At 47.3% G+C, this 17467-nt stretch overlaps 1 protein-coding gene across 4 annotated transcripts in view; it reads left to right on the forward strand.

Annotated features, from left to right (window-relative positions):
* Window positions 1-6153, forward strand: part of C22H6orf89 (chromosome 22 C6orf89 homolog) — a 38768-nt gene extending 32615 nt beyond the window's left edge. For all 4 annotated transcript variants that reach the window (XM_068994341.1, XM_068994340.1, XM_068994342.1 and 1 more), the window contains one exon: window positions 905-6153. In XM_068994341.1, the coding sequence (XP_068850442.1) occupies window positions 905-999 (95 nt within the window). In that variant the 3' untranslated portion in view covers window positions 1000-6153. The remainder of the gene's footprint in view (window positions 1-904) is intronic.
* The last annotated feature ends 11314 nt before the right edge of the window (window positions 6154-17467 follow it).

The following is a 17467-nucleotide window of genomic DNA, read 5'->3' on the forward strand; positions in this document are numbered from 1 at the left end:
CGGGAGCCTGGGGGAGTACACTGCAGTCTATAGGGTCACACCGGGAGCCTGGGGGAGTACACTGCAGTCTATAGGGTCACACCGGGAGCCTGGGGGACTGCAGTCTATAGGGTCACACCGGGAGCCTGGGGGACTGCAGTCTATAGGGTCACACCGGGAGCCTGGCGGACTGCAGTCTATAGGGTCACACCGGGAGCCTGGGGGACTGCAGTCTATAGGGTCACACCAGGAGCCTGGGGGAGTACACTACAGTCTATAGGGTCATACCGGGAGCCTGGGGGACTGCAGTCTATAGGGTCGGAGCCTGGGGGAGTACACTACAGTCTATAGGGTCACACCGGGAGCCTGGGGGAGTACACTACAGTCTATAGGGTCACACCGGGAACCTGGGGGACTGCAGTCTATAGGGTCGGAGCCTGGGGGACTGCAGTCTATAGGGTCACACCGGGAGCCTGGGGGAGTACACTACAGTCTATAGGGTCACACCGGGAGCCTGGGGGACTGCAGTCTATAGGGTCGGAGCCTGGGGGACTGCAGTCTATAGGGTCGCACAGAGTCGGACACAGATGAAGCCACTTAGCACACACAGATGCATCAGCCATATCTAGAACATCCTGCTTTTGTAAACCTGCCAAACTGTGATTCACAGTTACCCAGGTGAGGGGTGATGCTGAAACACTTTGGTTCATGGTTGGAGGAACCCGTTAGATATCAGCTTACAGAGAGGGCTGATGATAGCTGGGGACACTTATGCTAGGAAGAGCTCACAGACCTCCAGAGCAGGAATGGCCTCTGAGTCTGTAGGTGAATCTGAGGGCAGCTCTGCAGACCCGCCTAGCTCGTGCCCACAAGTCGGCCCAGTCCCTACGACTCACACGCTTTCCTGTCGCTGTCTCCCTTCAAGGCTACGCTGGTGCCACCCACTGGAAGGTCTACATTATGGCCAGAGGGATCCAGCCTTTGGTCGTCTGCGATGGAACCACCCTGTCAGAGCTATAGGACACAGATCTAAAGGAACAGCTTTGAGAGTTGAAGACCAGATCGAAACGGGGAGAATAAAAACAAAAAACGATGAAACCACTTTCCAGGGGTTGGTTGCTTAGTCACCTGCCCCGTGCATGCGTGTGTGAGCCAGTTGTGTGCTGGAGGCAAAGGCCAGAGCCTGGGCCTCCCAACTGTTCCAGCCCAGCCGCTTGGCCAGGACTCCACCACCAATACCCGTCTATGAGAGACGGGCCTCTGCCCAGCCCCTTGGCACCAAAGCCTTGAGGCTGCCTTCAGGCAGGGAGCAGGGTTGGTACCCTCCCTCACTTGCATGCCATGATCTCCTCTGCTGGCTCCTGGCCACGAGAGGGCAGTCAGCAGGTCCTGACTTCAGCGCCATCCTCTGCCAGGTGGGCCTGCCTGTCCCATCTCCCTGGTAAAACCACCCTGTACATCTTTTGGAAAGCCATGGATGGTTAAAGAAGTTATGGCAGTTTCCCAAGCACAGTGGAATCTCGAACCAGTGAAAAGGATCAAATAACCTCAAGCTGCACTCGAGAAGTGCACTTCTTTCCCAAGTGCGCGTGGCTCTCAGAGTCTCCGATGCCAGGTCAGAGCCTGACTGTAATTGAAGCGGTAATTCCTAAGGCAATACCTTCCTCCATTCGGTCAGGTTCTCAGTCTCCCCCTCCCTCCCCTGCTCTCTCGCCTGTCTGGCCGGCTTCTCAGCAGTTGGGCTCCCCGCGCCCCTCCCTTGGCCCAGCCAGAGCCCTTTACTGCTGAGGCAGCACTGCTCTCATCAGCCGTGTTGCTTTTACCAAATGTCTTCAGAGGGGGGTGAGTTAAGAGTGCTGGCCTGGGGAGAGGGCGCCTCCCTGGGTTTGATCTTTAGGGCCCGACTTTCTGCAGAGAAGATGTTTTACAGATGTGTCAAAGTGATGTTGTCATGTGGCTAGGGAAGGAACTCCAGACGCAAAGTGCTGGTCAGCTGGGCGTGCGACTGTGTGACTGTCTGTCTTGAAATGATTTCTCTCTCTCTGTACTGGGAACCAAGGTGAGGTGTTTTTAATTCTTGTGAAAATACAAAACCGTGTTCCTTTTGATTGGACGATTCGCTCTGCTCGTTGTTTTCCCCGAATGCTTTTTGTATGTCTTAAGTGTACAAATAAGGACCCTCTTTTTTTGTTTCCTTTCCCCCTTTATTATTCCTTTATCGACTTTGTTAAATATCTGGCCTCTGATCGTGCCATTGCCAAGCTGAAGGAAAAGAAGCAGACCACGCTACAGCCCCTGGTTCTAAATGGCAGAAATCAAACAGATAGTGGAGGTGTCAGACCAGAGGCAGACAGTGGTGGGGGAAGAGGATGGGACTCACTGTGGGGTCCTCGCCATCCTTTGGAGGCACCCCTGCACCTCGTCCCAGGCCCTCTGTCTACACATCTCATGAGCATCAGTGAGGATCAGTGTGTGCTTGAATGGCCTGTTTCGGGGCTTGTAAAGGACAGGGAGGGTTCACATCGCTCAGAGCCTCCTCCACGGACTTGAGTGAAAGTAGGATGAACTGTACCTGAGGGAATTTTTGCTTAAAAGAATCAGTACCGTGTGTGAAGTAATACAGGAAAAACAAAACTTCACGTCTGTATAAAAGGCACGCTGCTAAGCAGTTAGAGTTTAAGAGGTTTTTGTGCATACTTGTAGAGCCTTGGCAATGTCCTTGCCCCTGGTGATATGTAAACACGGTCTTTAGAGGTCTCTCAGAGTTCTCTTAAATTAGGCCCTTTGGGTTAACAAAAGAGAGGGTTTCTTAGGAGCAAAGCAACTGTTTTGATGATCGAAATTCCCTGTTGTGTTTTTATGAATTACCCCGTGTTCCTTCCCCATTTTACTCCAGCCTGTCACACCTTAAATGATCATAAAATGCCCTCTTCAACTCAAAGCTGAAAGAGCCTTGTGTGTGTGTGGGTGTTCTGAGGCCTCCTGTGGGAGGTCCCCAGAGCTGTCAGCTGTCTTCAACAAAGAACGGTCTGGCAGCAGATAAGTAGAAACTTTCCGTGTGTACACCACTCATTTTACTTAAAATCTGTCCAGTTCAGAATTGAACGTAGATTTATGTTAGGGGTGAAATTCTTCAAAGAAGGTTTTTTAATTAATGTACCTTCTTCTCAAGGTAATTCTGAAAAGCAGAATCTACCACTGACTGGTCAGTAGTCAGTGAGCAACCAGCTAGTACCTTTCTAGTTACACAAGGCTTTGTGTGAGGGTGCCGCGGGGTCACCCCTGCTCACCTCGCTCTCAGCTCCTCCGTGGAAGCAGCAAAAGTTCCTCCATATGACCCAGTGTGGGAAGGAGGCTCATGAAGATGAGGAAGCAGGGTCAGGGGGCTGGTGGGGCCATAGAAATCCCCGTGTCTACCACCACCCTAAGAACAAAGCCACAGGGCTTGCTTTAAACAGAGGTCCTTGCTCACAAGTTTGTTGAGTGTTTACCCAGAGATGACATGGCAGTGAAACTCATATACTGTGTTTCTCTGGGGAGAAGTCAGCTCTCTAGGGAGAAAGGCTGCTTTGGCCCCGGTTTGAGGCATTATATCCAGGTGTCCTGAGGTCCCCAAGAGTCGGATGTTGAAAAGAACACTACCCCTGTCCTGGTTCACGAAGAACATAAGTAGAACTTACCCTCTCCCCACTCTCAATTTGTTCAGCAGTGGGAGAGAGTAAACTAACCATAGTTTATGAAAACAGAATCTGCCTCTTTGGTGAAATAGCAAAACAATCCATGAAATAGACAAATTTGGGGTCATTTTCTGAGAGAAAGACATAGCAATGTTTCTTAATAATTAAATAGTCCGTTCCAGCTTCAGAGTGTCTGGGTATGCGTGAACTTCTCCTCTGATCTCCTCCTCTGATCTCTGCCCAGTCCTGTGAAGCAGCTCTGAGAGCCTCATTTACAAGTAAAGAAGCTGGGGCCGAGGACAGTTCCTTTGCTGGCGGTCGATGGCTGGCTCCACAGCACAGTGTCTTCCTGCTGCAGTGCAGAGTGGTGCCCAGGAACAAAGCCGTGGGTCTAGCTGACTCTGGTGAGCCCAGCTGAGTGGGAGAACCTAGGGGCAGGGTCAGCAAGCCAGGAACTCTCCAGGGTTTGTTTTCAAAACTGTTTGAGACAGAAATGGAGAGAAGCTAACAGATGACTTCTATAAAAAGCCCTTCCCCCGCCCCCACCTGAAAGCGCTTTTTAGGAGTGAACGTTCCAGCCATTTTCCCATCACCGCAAGTTTCCAGATGTGTGACCAGCGGAGGGACTCAGCCCAATTCCAGTTGTGGGTCCCCTTGGAGTTTACATCACTTGTTTTTTTAGTTCACGGTTTTCTATTCCCTTCTTCCAAAACCCAGCATAGGCCTCGGTGTAGGAGCAATTTTAAAACAAAATAATTCCTTAGCTGCAGGTGAGGGCCTCAATCATTTTATGTTTTTTATATAGGCAGTGTTTTTTTTTTTTTTTCGGCTGCACTGCATAGCATGTGGGATCTTAGTTGCCCGACGGATTGAACCCACACCCGCTGCACGGGAAGCACAGAGTCTTAACCACTGGACCACCAGGGAAGTCCCTCCATCATTTTCATACAGTCTGGATGCAGTTTTGCTCATTAGCCAGTGGCTTCCATAGTGAAAATTGAAACCCTCAGAGTAGATGTTTGCTTCTCATGCAGTCCTTACCCAGCAGGGGCCAGGTTGTAGAGGAAAGAGACTAGTGCAGAGAGAGAAGCGATCTGGTCTACCTTTTGAGAATCAGTTATTAAACAGGAATATTTTAGACTTTTGAGTTTTCCTATTGCTAGAAGACAAACTCTCCTGACTTATAAGTTCCACACTCATTAACTTCCTCTTTTCAGCTTTTTCACCCACTAAAGTCAGTTGAAGGAAGGGAGTGCCAGAGATGTGCTTTAAAATAGCATTTTGGTTTGAGAATCTCTCCACATTCGGACCCACAGATATTGGGTCCAGAGCTGACGCACGTCAGGGCCAGGCAGCTAGGAAGGTGAGGTGCTTACAGGGCGAGCTCTGTCGCCATCAGCCCCTCCATATCCTGCAGCTGCTTCTGCAGAAGCATCTCAGAGAAGATGGACAGGTGGTCTCCCTCGTGCACCACGTCCGAGTCCACCCGCCCTGGGTGCGGCGTGGCTCTTCAGTGCTGGCCCTGGTGAGAAGGCCTCCAGCCAGCTCGTCTGTTGTCCAGGTCGCTTTGTGTCTGGTTTTCCTGCCCTGCATAATTTCAGCATTAGAGCTAACTACACCCATCATGTCTCCCTCTCTCGAGACCGTGAGACATCCAGATCTTTGCAGAATATTGGAGAGAAGAGATGTTACGAAACTCCCAAGCGGAGGCCTGGAACTGTCCAGACGTGATGGGGCTGCCCATGGGCCACTGCTGCCTTCATGCGTCTGTCTGTCTGTCTGTCAGCATCAATCCAAGAGTGGGCCATAGCTGTAGACACCCGTGCAGAGAAGGGAAACCAGCTTAGTTCTGAGTTTCAGACAGAAATTGGAGAGTCGGGACATCTGCTTCACGCCAGGCTCAATTTACCTCCTTATCCCTCTCCATGGTTCTGTGGGGGAGGTGAGGTCAGCCTGCAAAGCCACCTTGACCTACAGCTCAGCAGGGTCCCAGCCTTCAAGCTTCAGCCCCTCAGAGCACTTCCAGCCATTTCAGGAACAAACGCTTACCTGTGAGAGTTGGTGACCGGAACTGGGTGGACACATGCCATCATTCCCAGAGAAGACGCAGCCTCCGTCACAGATGACCTTCCCTCCAAACTTCTCTCCATAGTCTCATCCTCAGAAAAACGCTGGCCTTGGTCTCTTCCTCCTCGTCCTTCCCACGGGAAGGTCAGTGACAGACACCTAGGGCGGAAGGGAGCGGGAACTGGGCACTCGGCAAAGTCCTTGCTGCCCCCAGGGACGGGATCCAGAATGGCTGCAGTTCCTCTCTAGGGAGCCAGGGGTGGCGGGCCCCGGGGGGTCCCTGTGAGCAAAGGGGTGGACACCTGTCCAGCCACGTGGGCTCCGAGTGGTCTAAGATGTTATTCTGTGTTCAGTGTGGAATGTTGATTGTAACTTAATGTACTGCAAATTTGTAAAGAATGTATGTACATTAAGGTTTCATGTGACAAAAAATTTTACTTTTTGCAATTAAAAGTGTATATGTTGGTTGATAAGCACTGGCCTGTACTTGGTGTCATCCTTTGGTTTCCTATTTTCTCTTCTCCTGCAACTCGGAGACTGATAGTCACATCCTACTCCTGAGGCAGGCCTCTGCTGTGGGCCTCCAGGTCCCCTGTCCACCCCGGCCCGGGTCCTGTCTCACATCCGACTGAGCTTTGCACTCGCTCACATTCGCAGATGCTTCTTCTACCCCCATTCTAACCCTTTGCCTGCAATGGCTTCTGATCTCCTGTTCCCATGAATTCTCAAATTTCAGTCCTCTTGATAATACCCTCCCCTGTTCTTGCACTTTGCCCCAAATTCGAATGAGACCCTCAACGCCTTTTTCCTTCTCCCAGCTGGCTGGACACAGCCCAGGTGCCCTCTCAGTGTCGCCTCACCCATAGGTGTCCTTGGTCCTCGCAGGAGGACAGCGAGGCCCCCTCACTGGCTGGCGCCCTCGCCAGCTCACCCCCAGGCCCCCCGATTGAGGCCACTCACAGCACTCGGTTAACTCCATTGCAGATTTAAGTCATTTTTGTGTGTGCATTCTTTTTTGATAATTTCTTTGTGCTATTTGCACAATTTTATATAAGTGCATAAATATGGCCATTTCCTATATAGTATTTAGTGTTCTCTTTTTTCTTCAGTTTTTTTAAAAAATAATAATTTTTTTTACTCTCTTGGCTGTGCTGTACAGCGTGTGGGATCTGAGTTTCTCCACCAATGCAGGCCCTCTGCATTAACAGCATGAAGTCTTAACCACTGGACCTCCAGGGACGTCCCCTGTTTTGTTTTATTGCTTGCTGCACCCTTGTCCCTCCCCCCACCTCATCCCTCCTCTTCCCTGGTCAGGCGAATGTAATATGTATACAGCCATATCGTGCCATATATCTTCCCACTCTTTCTTCTGTGTTCTCTGTAATCATAATCAGAAATCACAAGACTTTTGTCACTGCTTGGCCAAAAGTGGGATCATATTACAGGCACTTGAGGTTTCTTGCTTTTCTTACTCAGTACCTCACAGAGTTCCCTTCAAGTCAGCTGGCATACTGGCATAGCTATCTAATCCATTCTTTTTAGTGGATAATACTCTATGGTGTGAATGTGCCATCATGTATTCAACTCTTCTCTTGCTGGTAAATCACATCCTGTACAATGGTTATCTGGATTATGAGTCAAGGAGTCTAGAGTTAAGTTTTTTTAATGCTTGTTTTTACAAAATATATATTCATTCTTGTTTGTGCCAAGTCTAATGTACGTTCTTTGAAAATTAGTGTGTTCCATAATGCTATTCATTAACCTGCTTGAAAACTGTACTTCAACCAAAAAAAAGAAAACGGAAGTAAGTCTTGATTCCATGTAAAAAGGTGGCAGAATCACCAGGCCCCTTCTCTTCTCAACCCCTCTATAGCCCTTGACACTGACGTGTGGAAAACCCCTCCCTCCCCTGGCCTCTGCAGCCACTGCTCCCCTCTTGAGACTCCTCTTTCCACTCGTCTCCTCTATAGGACCTCCCACCCATCTCTGAAATATTAGTCTCCCCTACCAGTCTGCCCCTGGATCCTCCTCTTTACTTCCTCCGTGGGAGAGATCGCAGCCCTTTGCTTTACCTTCCACCCATGGGCAAGTCACCCATGAGCTCAGGCCAGGCCCACTCCTCACCTGAGCTCTAGACTTGTCAATCCAAGCATCGGGATCTCATCTCCATCAGCTCTCTCCCAAAGCACTTCTAATTCACCATGTACAAAACAACGGTGCAGTCTCTCTGCCCCCTCCCAGCCTCTACTTCTAGTCAGGACCAAGCTCCGGAGCCCTCTGCCTCCTTGTCACATGCCCAGCCCCAGTTTAGAACCTTGCTGTTTCACTCCTGGACTCAGCCAGTAATTGCCCTGTTTGTTTCTCGTGTACTCCCTAGCATCCCAATTCACCATCCACTTAGCTGCCACAGGGACCTTTCTAAAGCATCTGTTCCCTCACTTCCTTGCTCAGCACCCTTCAATGACACTCCATTACCCACAAGACAGGAAGTCCTGGCTGGCCCCTCCAGGCTCATCCCACGTCTTTCCTTTGCTTTCCCTGCTCATCTACTGTGCCCCACCGCTACTGGACTGTCCATAACTCCTAGAAACATCCAGACTGTGGCGCTTGTCCTCTTTTAAAGAGCAGTTTTAGGTTCATAGCAAAATTGAGCAAAAAGTCAGTTCTTGTATACCCCCTACCCTCACACAGCACAGCTTCCCTCAACTGTTGACTTCCTGCACCACAGTGGTACATGTTAAAATCAATGAACCTGCACTGACGCGTTACCACCCAAAGTCCAAAGTCCACTTACGTTAGGGTTCTCTCGGTGTTTTACACTCTGTGGGTTTGGACAAATGTATACTGACGTGTTGGCTTCCCCGGTGGTGCTAGTGGCAAAGAACCCACCTGCCAATGCAAGAGACATAAGGGGCGTGACATTGATCCCTGGGCTAGGAAGATCTCCTGGAGGGGAGGGCATGGCAACTCACTTGGGTATTCTTGCCTGGAAAACTCCACAGACAGAGGAGCCTGGCTGGCTATGGCCCATAGGGTCACAAAGAGTCAAAGACAGCCAAAGCAACTTAGCATGCACCCATACTGACATGTACCCATCACGATAGTGTCATACAGAATATAACATCATACAGAATAGTTCCACTGCCCTAAAAAATACTCTCCGCTCTGTCTATTCAACCCTTCTCTCCCTGCCGATCTTTTTACTGTCGCCATAGTTCAGCTTTTTCATACTGTTCATGGGGTTTTTGGGGAGAAGGGGATGACAGAGGATGAGATGGTTGGATGGCAATGGACATGAGTTTGAGCAAGCTCTGGGAGTTGGTGATAGACAGGGAAGCCTGGCATGCTGCAGTCCATGGGGTCAGAAAGAGTCGGACACAACTGAGTGACTGAATAGAACTGATAGTTCTGCCTTTTCCAGAATGTCACGTAGTTTACATCCATCACACGATATGTAGCCTCTTCAGATTAGCTTCTCTCACTTAGACATATGCATCTGAGTTTTCTGCATGTCTTTTCATAGCTTGACAGCTCAATTCATTTTAGCCCCGAATGATATTCTATTGTCTGACTGTGTCACAGTTTATCCATTCACCTATTTGGTTGCTTCCAAGTTTGGGCAGCAGTTTGAGTAAAGTTGCTGTGAACATCTGTGTGCAGCTTTTTGTGTGGACCTGTTTTCAACTCCTTTGGGTAAATACCCAAAAAGCAGGGTTGCTGGCTCGTATGATAAGGGTAATGTTTAGTTTTGTAAGAAACTGTCAGACTTTTACAAAGTGGCTGCACCACTTTGCATTTTCACCAGGAATAACTGCAACTCAGCAGCAGCAGCAGCAGCAGCAGCATTTGCTCTACATCCTTACCGGCATTAGGTACTGTCAGTGTTCCGGATTTAGGCCATTCTCATAGCTGTGATACCTCATTGTTTTTTTTTTTGTTTTTTGTTTTTTGCTGTGCTGAGTGGCTTGTGGATCTTATTTCCCCAACCAGGGGTTGAACCCAGGCAATGGCAGTGAAAGTGCCACATCCTAACCACTGAACCACCAGGAAATTCTCTCACCGTCCTTTTAATTTGCAATTCCCTGCAACGTATGATGTTGAGTCTCTTTTCACATGCTTACTTGCCATCTGTGTATCTTCTTTAGTGAGGTATCTGTTCAGGCCCTTGGCCCATTTTGTAATCAGGTAGTTTATTTTTTTATTGTTGAGTTTTAAGACTTCATATATTTTGGATAACAGTCCTGGATCAAACATACATTTTTATAAACATTTTCTCCCAGTTGGTGGCTTGTTTTCTTATTCTCTTGACGTTATCTTTCACAGTGCAGAAATTCAATATTTTAATAAAGCCCAGCCTATCAGTTGTTTCTTTCACAGATCATGCCTCTGGTGTTATACCCAGAAATTCACCCACATACCCAAGGTCACCATAATTTCCACCTGTGTCATCTTATAAGAGTTTGATAGTTGTGGGTTTTACATTTAGGTCCATGAACCATTCTGAGTTAATTTTTTATGAAGGGTGTTAGGTCTGGGTTTAGATTCTTTTTTTTTTTTTTTGCATGTGGGTGTCCACTTGTTTCAGCACCATTTGTTGAAAACACTATCTTTGCTTCTTGTATTGCCTTTGCTCTTTTGTCCAAGATCAATTTGCCATGTTTATGTGGATCTGTTTCTGGGCTCTGTTCTGCTCTATTGATCTTTGTTGTGTTGCCGATGCCAAATTATTTGGATTACTGTAGACTTTGGTAAGTGTTGAGGCCCAGTTGTGTCCGTTCTCTGACTCTGTTCTTCAATATTGAGTTGGCTATTCTGGGTCCTTTGCCTTTCCATGTAAACCTTAGAATCAGTTTGCTGATATCCACAAAATAACCTGCTGGAATTTTGATTGAAACTGCATTGACTCTACAGATCAAGTTGTATCCAGGTTGTCTTTACTTCCAAGTTATCATTCTTATCCCATGATATTTTTAAGCTTCAATATGTCCTTTTTGCTCAGTTGGAATTCCATTGTATTAGTGCACATTCTTTCAACATGACACATGTGCTTTAGGCTTTCTTACTAAATCAAGCTGACGAGCCTCTAGACAGCATGTTGAAGATAGCTATTTCACCAATCTTAGTTTTTCAGAATAATGACTTTATTATTTCTATAAAAATGATTCATTTTCTTTTAAAGTATTGAAGACAGTTTGAATGATGTTATGGAAACCTCCACCCAGACATAACTACTGACAGCATTCTAGGCATCCCGAGGGTATTCCTAGCTAGAAGGTTAGATAGAAATGCTTTTATTAAAATGGGCCCAGTCATACCAAAGAATAAAAAGGCTACATCAATTATATATAATTATGATAGAAGAAAAAGAAAGTGAAGAAGACTTCTCTTTCCCCCCACACAAAAAATTGATTCCTTAAAAACCTCTCTGAAGTTAAGATTATGAGAAACATTGAGAAAACTAGAACTGTTCTTAATAAAGTTTCATTTCTAGGTGATATGGTTCAAGGTTCTGAAGGTGAAAAAATAGCTCATTCTTTCTCCAACCTTATCTCTTCCTCTACTTTTCAATCTGTATGAATTACAGCTACATGGTCTTATCACTGTTGAATTTCCTTCTGCTCTGAAACCATCTTTCCCAGAATTATTTAGCCTTCATTTTATATTTAAACTGATTTGTGACTCATCAGCAGTACTTTTACCATCACTCTTCATTCCTGAGTTGTTTTTAAACTCTTGGTTGGCTGAATCATTGTTAAGTTTTTCAGGGAATGGCTCATAAACGCTGTGCTTTCTGCGTTTGAGAATGTTTCTGTGGTCTTTATGCTTGAATACAACTTGGCTGAGTATTCTTGCATCACACTTTCTTTTGCTCAGAACTTTGGAGGCATTTCTCCATTGTCATTTGGCAGCTTGACTGTTCGTAGGAACAAGGTGGGCCACCCTCAGATTTCCCCTTTCTTCTTCTTCCCCTCCTCACCTGCCTCTTTCTTCTTCCTCTCGTCCTCTCCTTCTCCTTTTTCTTCATCTGTGTGCTTGAAGAATTCTTTCTTTTTCTTTATCAGCTTCTCTTGGAGCAAGGTGTGCTCTTTTGAGTGGCAATTCCAGTCTTCATCCTGGGGAAGATGTCTTGTATTTTCCTTAAAATGGATGCTTTGTCATTTGTTAGGTTTTCTGTTTCAGAGTCTGTCTTTATTCCTTTGTTTCATTGTCTTGATCTTTTATGACTGTTGTCTTGTCTCTCTCTCCTTTTTTTTTTTTTTTTCGGCCGCCTGGTGTGGCATGTGAGATCTTAGTTCCCAGACCAGGGACTGAACCCACGCCCCCTGCAGTGGAAGCCATCTTAATCACTGGACTGCCAGGGAAGTCCCTCATCTCTCTCTTTAATACCTGTCTTTTTTTCTCATTTACCATGAATATCTCAAGGGTTCCCTCTGTATCAGTTTATTTTTCAGCCATATCTATTTAGTTTCTTGTTATTTTTGATAAGCTTGTTTTATAGAAGTGCCAACAGTTTGTTCCCTTTCTATTCAGTTCAGTCACTCAGTCATGTCCGACTCTGTGACCCCGTGAACCGCAGCATGCCAGGCCTCCCTGTCCATCACCAACTGCCAGAGTCCACCCAAACCCATGTCCATGGAGTCAGTGATGCCATCCAACCATTTCGTCCTCTGTCATCCCCTTCTCCTCCTGCCTTCAATCTTTCCCAGCATCAGGGTCTTCTCAAATGAGTCTGCTCTTCGCATCAGGTGGCCAAAGTATTGGAGTTTCAGCTTCGGCATCAGTCCTTCCAATGAACACTTAGGACTGATCTCCTTTAGGATGGACTGGTTGGATCTCCTTGCAGTCCAGGGGACTCTCAAGAGTCTTCTCCAACACCGCAGTTCAAAAGTATCAATTCTTTGGTGCTTAGCTTTCTTTATAGTCCAACTCTCACTTCCATACATGACTACTGGAAAAACCATAGCCTTGACTAGATGGACCTTTGTTGGCAAAGTAATGTCTCTGCTTTTGAATATGCTATCTAGGTTGGTCCTAACTTTCCTTCCAAGGAGTAAGTGTCTTAATTTCATGGCTGCAGTCACCATCTGCAGTGATTTTGGAGCCCACAAAAATAAAGTCTGACACTGTTTCCACTGTTTCCCCATCTATTTGCCATGAAGTGATGGGACCAGGTGCCATGATCTTCATTTTCTGAATGTTGAGCTTTAAGCCAACTTTTTCACTCTCCTCTTTCACTTTCATCAAGAGGCTCTTTAGTTCTTCTTCACTTTCTGCCATAAGGGTGGTGTCATCTGCATATCTGAGGTTATTGAGATTTCTCCCGGCAATCTTGATTCCAGCTTGTGCTTCCTCCAGCCCAGCATTTCTCATGATGTACTCTGCATAGAAGTTAAATAAGCAGGGTGACAATATGCAGCCTTGACATACTCCTTTTCCTATTTGGAACCAGTCTGTTGTTCCATGTCCAGTTCTAACTGTTGCTTCCTGACCTGCATACAGATTTCTCAAGAGGCAGGTCAGGTGGTCTGGTATTCCCATCTCTTTCAGAATTTTCCACAGTTTATTGTAATCCACACAGTCAAAGGCTTTGGCATAGTCAGTAAAGCAGAAATAGATGTTTTTCTGAAATTCTCCTGCTTTTTTGACGATCCAGTGGATCATGGCAATTTGATCTCTGATTCCTCTGCCTTTTCTAAAACCAGGTTGAACATCTGGTTAGTGCAAATGTAATTGTGATTTCAGACTATAAATTTTAAATCATCATTACTAGGCTCAAACACATCTTGGTGCATCTCAATTTACTGAGCATATTTCTCAGATGTAACGGTTTCTTTGGGAGTCAGAAAGCTGTGGTGGGTCAGACCCACAGCAGACCAGGAAACAGTGACCATGACCTTTCTTTAGCACAGGTTTGGCTTTGGGAAGTGCTTTGGGGCTTCTTGGTCCAACCACTGAGCTGGTCGTCACAGGTTGTCACATAAAATCCACTTTTTGTCACTCATCACAATCCAATTGAGAAATGGTTTGTTGTTGCATAGAATGAGAGAAGACACTTCAAAATGATAATCTTTTTGATTTCGGTCAGCTCATGAAGCACCTACTTAGCAAGTTTTCTCACCTTTCCAGTTTGTTTCAAATGTGAAACTTTTCGTGTAGGGATAAGAGGATCAGCTTCTATGACTGCTCTCAGTTGGTTATTGCCAACTTCCAATGGCTGGCCACTATGCTCCTCATCTTCGAGGCTCTCGTCTCCTTTGCGAAATTTCCTGAACCACCACTGCACAGTACATTCGTTAGCAGTTCCTGGGCCAAATGTGAGTTGTCTCTGCTGCTTTATGACCATTTTGAACTCAAATAAGAAAATTGCTCAAATTTGCTTGTCTAACATCACTTCCATAATCTAAAATACATATAAAATAAACAGCAAGTAGTAAGTCATTAGCCAAAAAAAAGGTGAGAAATGCATATTAAAATGTATAGCATAACCACATTTATTCAAGAATGTATTCCAGTATCCAATTGAAAACTTCAGCAGTGCAAAACTGCAATTACATCTGCACCAACCTAAATATTGTCATCGCATCTGTGCTTGCTTCTTGAATTCATGTTGTTAAATTTTTCTGTAGCTCAAAATGCTGTAGGGATTTACTTTTTCTGTTCCTTGGGTTCCTTTTTTTTCTAGACTTGATTTTCATTGATCACAGGCATGTTTCTCTTTCATATATTTCTGCAGCTACTGTCAACTCTTTTCAATGTCTCATGCTTAACATGGCAGCTCTGGCCAAGTCTTCATTTCTGTATAATCTGGGTACGTTCTCAATTGTAACAGTGTCTGTACTCCCCACTAAGATTTTACAGGTGCTAACTTTTCACCATAGTAATGATGTACTGACTTGTGCAGCTCACTTAGTGCCTGCCATGAAAGCCCGGTCTTTGCTTTCTTATCTGAGGACCCTCCCCACCAGGCAGACAGCTGAGACTCTCTCACTCTTCCTCCCTGACCTCAAGCTGACTTTCTCCCTTCACTCTGTCCTGATCAGGAACTCATATTTTCTCAACTGCCTACCACATTCCATCTTCTCTTGTTTAAAAAAAAAAGTTCCTCATTTCCCTCCCCACCAAGTGAAAGTATTGAAGACTAAGTTAATGAAAACCTAGTAAATGTAAGAAAATACATTAGAAGCCAACTCAGTAGGCCCTTCCTTTCCAACCACTCCGACACACACCCACACACAGGGCCTCCTCGCCCCTCAGGGACTTCTCTGTGAAGTGAAAGGGCTGGGGAGTCGGGAGCCAGAGGCCTCAGTAGGAATCCACTTCTGGCTTGTTAGGACAGTGGCCTTGGGGAGTTCCACTGACCTCTCTGCTTTTGGTTTCCTCATTCCTAAACCAGTGCAGCTAGTCCTATCTTCAGAGCATCAGTATAAAGACACCTGAGCCCTGGTGTGTGAAGGGCCCAGTGCAGGGACTCGGCGTGTTCCCCCGTTTTCCTCTCACGCTCAGCTGAGACCTCTCTCACAGTTAGCTGCTGATCTTCACTGCGGACGGCCCTCCCCCAGCCTCAAAAGCCATCTGGAAATCACAGGCAGAGCCGGACCAGGCCCCAGAGTTTCTCTAGTCCCCTCTCTGCTTTTGTGAGGAAGTGAAGCTGAGGCCTGAAGTTGATGGCTGAGTCAGGAGTGGACGCGCCCACCCGGTGCTCCTGACTGCCAGTCCTGTTAGGTTGATGGAAATACTGTCTGTCTGCTCCCTACCCAGCTGCATAGTCCTCCCCATGGCTTCCCTTAGCCCAGTTCCATTCTGAACCCTCAGTAAAAGTCATCTGAAGAGAGACTTCCCTGGTGGTCCAGCGGCTAAGAATCTGCCTTGCAGGGCCGTGCAGGGTTCGCAGTTCCCCTGGTCAGGGAACCAAGATCCCACATGCTGTGGGGCTACTGAGACACCAGGGAGCCTGCATGAGGCGACCAAGTCCCACGTGCTGCAACTAAGACCCAGCGCAGACAAATAAATGAAAATTTTAAATACATTTAAAAAAATCACCTAAAGATGTCCCCTCACAGCCTCCCACTAAGCTCTTCCCTCATCTTCTTTTGCTGACTCCCACATTTAACACTTTCTTTCACCCGCCCTGTCTGGCCCGCATTTGTGGGACAAAAAACAAAGCTCATTCTTCTCAGCTGAACCCATTCCCATTCCCAGCTCCCTGCGCTTCTTTATTGCCCTCTGGTTCCCTAAGGCAGCTCGTGTGGACAGAGTCAGCCACATTCTCCTTCCACCCACACAGATCCCTCCCTGTCTGAGGATAAAACTCTACACGGATGTCCTGCCAGCAGCATACTCCGGAGGCCTCTGAGAGAACTATCTTGGCCCTGAAGATGCCTCTCGGCTCTCAGGTTCCACGACTCCTGCCTGAGCCCCAGTGCCTGGCAGATCTGTCCTCTGCAAACCTCCTGGCATCTCCAGTCGAGCTGCGCAGAGCACCGTGGGCTGGCTGAACGTGTCAGGTTTTTTTTCCCCCCAGATGTCCTCGGGGTTACAGAAAAGAATATGGTCCCAACCCCTCAAGGTTTAATACAATTTGTGTTGTGGAGACACGGGAGCAAGTGTAAAGGGCACTTGAACTAAATACTGGAAAGTAAGATGTTCTCTGAGAATTAAACCGTATCAATGCAACATGAATCAGAACAGATCTGCAGAGCCACATGAAGGAACCGTTTCCACATCTGACTGAAATCAGAATGGAGATATAATACAAAGAAACAGTCAAGATCGTCCCCATCAGAAAGCGGAGAGAGTGGCCACCAGTGGAAACCCAGAAAAGGGAGAGCCGTGGAGGCAGAGGCTGGCAGTGCCCGTCTGATTGGGAAGACAGTGCCCTCCAGGTGGTTGGCATAACTGACCTTACCCACACCTCTTTGGACTACGAAGCTTCATCCATGCTAAGTTGCCAGAGGAATGGCAGAAAGCTGGGAGTGGGGAACGGGAGTGGGCCGGAGTCACTGGCGAAAGCCAGGCTGTGAGCTCCGTGAGGACAGGCTCCTCGTGAGTGTTTCCTGAACGAATGCTGCAGGGTAAGAACTACCTCAGAGAAGGTGAGGCCTGAGCTGGGCCTTCAGAGATGGGAAAGGACTTTAGTGGATGAGGGAGAGGAGAACATATATTCCAGAATGGGTGCTTTGCCTGGAAAATGAAGGCTCGATGGAACAGCTCCATGCGTGCAGACGACTAGGAGGCTGGCAAACACTGCACACCCTGGGGTAAGGGCCAGCTTGTGAGATGAGATGCAGCGTGGTGGGGGCCATCAAGTTCCCCAGAAGGAAAGACACAGGAGCAGAGCAGTGTCTCAGAGTCATCCTGGCTGGGCGGCTGACGGATGCCAGGGGAGGAATGGGGCTGTGGGTCCAGACGTGAGCCAGGCAGGCAGCTAGGAGGCCTTGAAATAACTCTGGTCAGGATCATGGGACTGTCTGTCACAGTCCCATGGGCACCGGAAATGAAGTTGGGAAAGACAGGCAGAGATATGCACAAAAATAATTCCCGTGCTATCCTTCGTATTTGGGGCGGCGGGAGGGGGGATGGTGTGAGGATAAAACCCAAACGTCCATGAGTGGGAAAATGGATAGGGAGACAGCTGTGTGTTCATGCAATAGAAAACTGCAGCAGGGAAAATGAGCAGAAAGCTCTCCAAGCCTTGATGTCAAGAAACCTTGGAAAGAGAGGGAGGAAGGAAGGGAAGGAAGGAG

This window comes from Capricornis sumatraensis, chromosome 22 (genome assembly GCF_032405125.1).
Source record: "Capricornis sumatraensis isolate serow.1 chromosome 22, serow.2, whole genome shotgun sequence".
Classification (NCBI taxonomy): domain Eukaryota; kingdom Metazoa; phylum Chordata; class Mammalia; order Artiodactyla; family Bovidae; genus Capricornis; species Capricornis sumatraensis.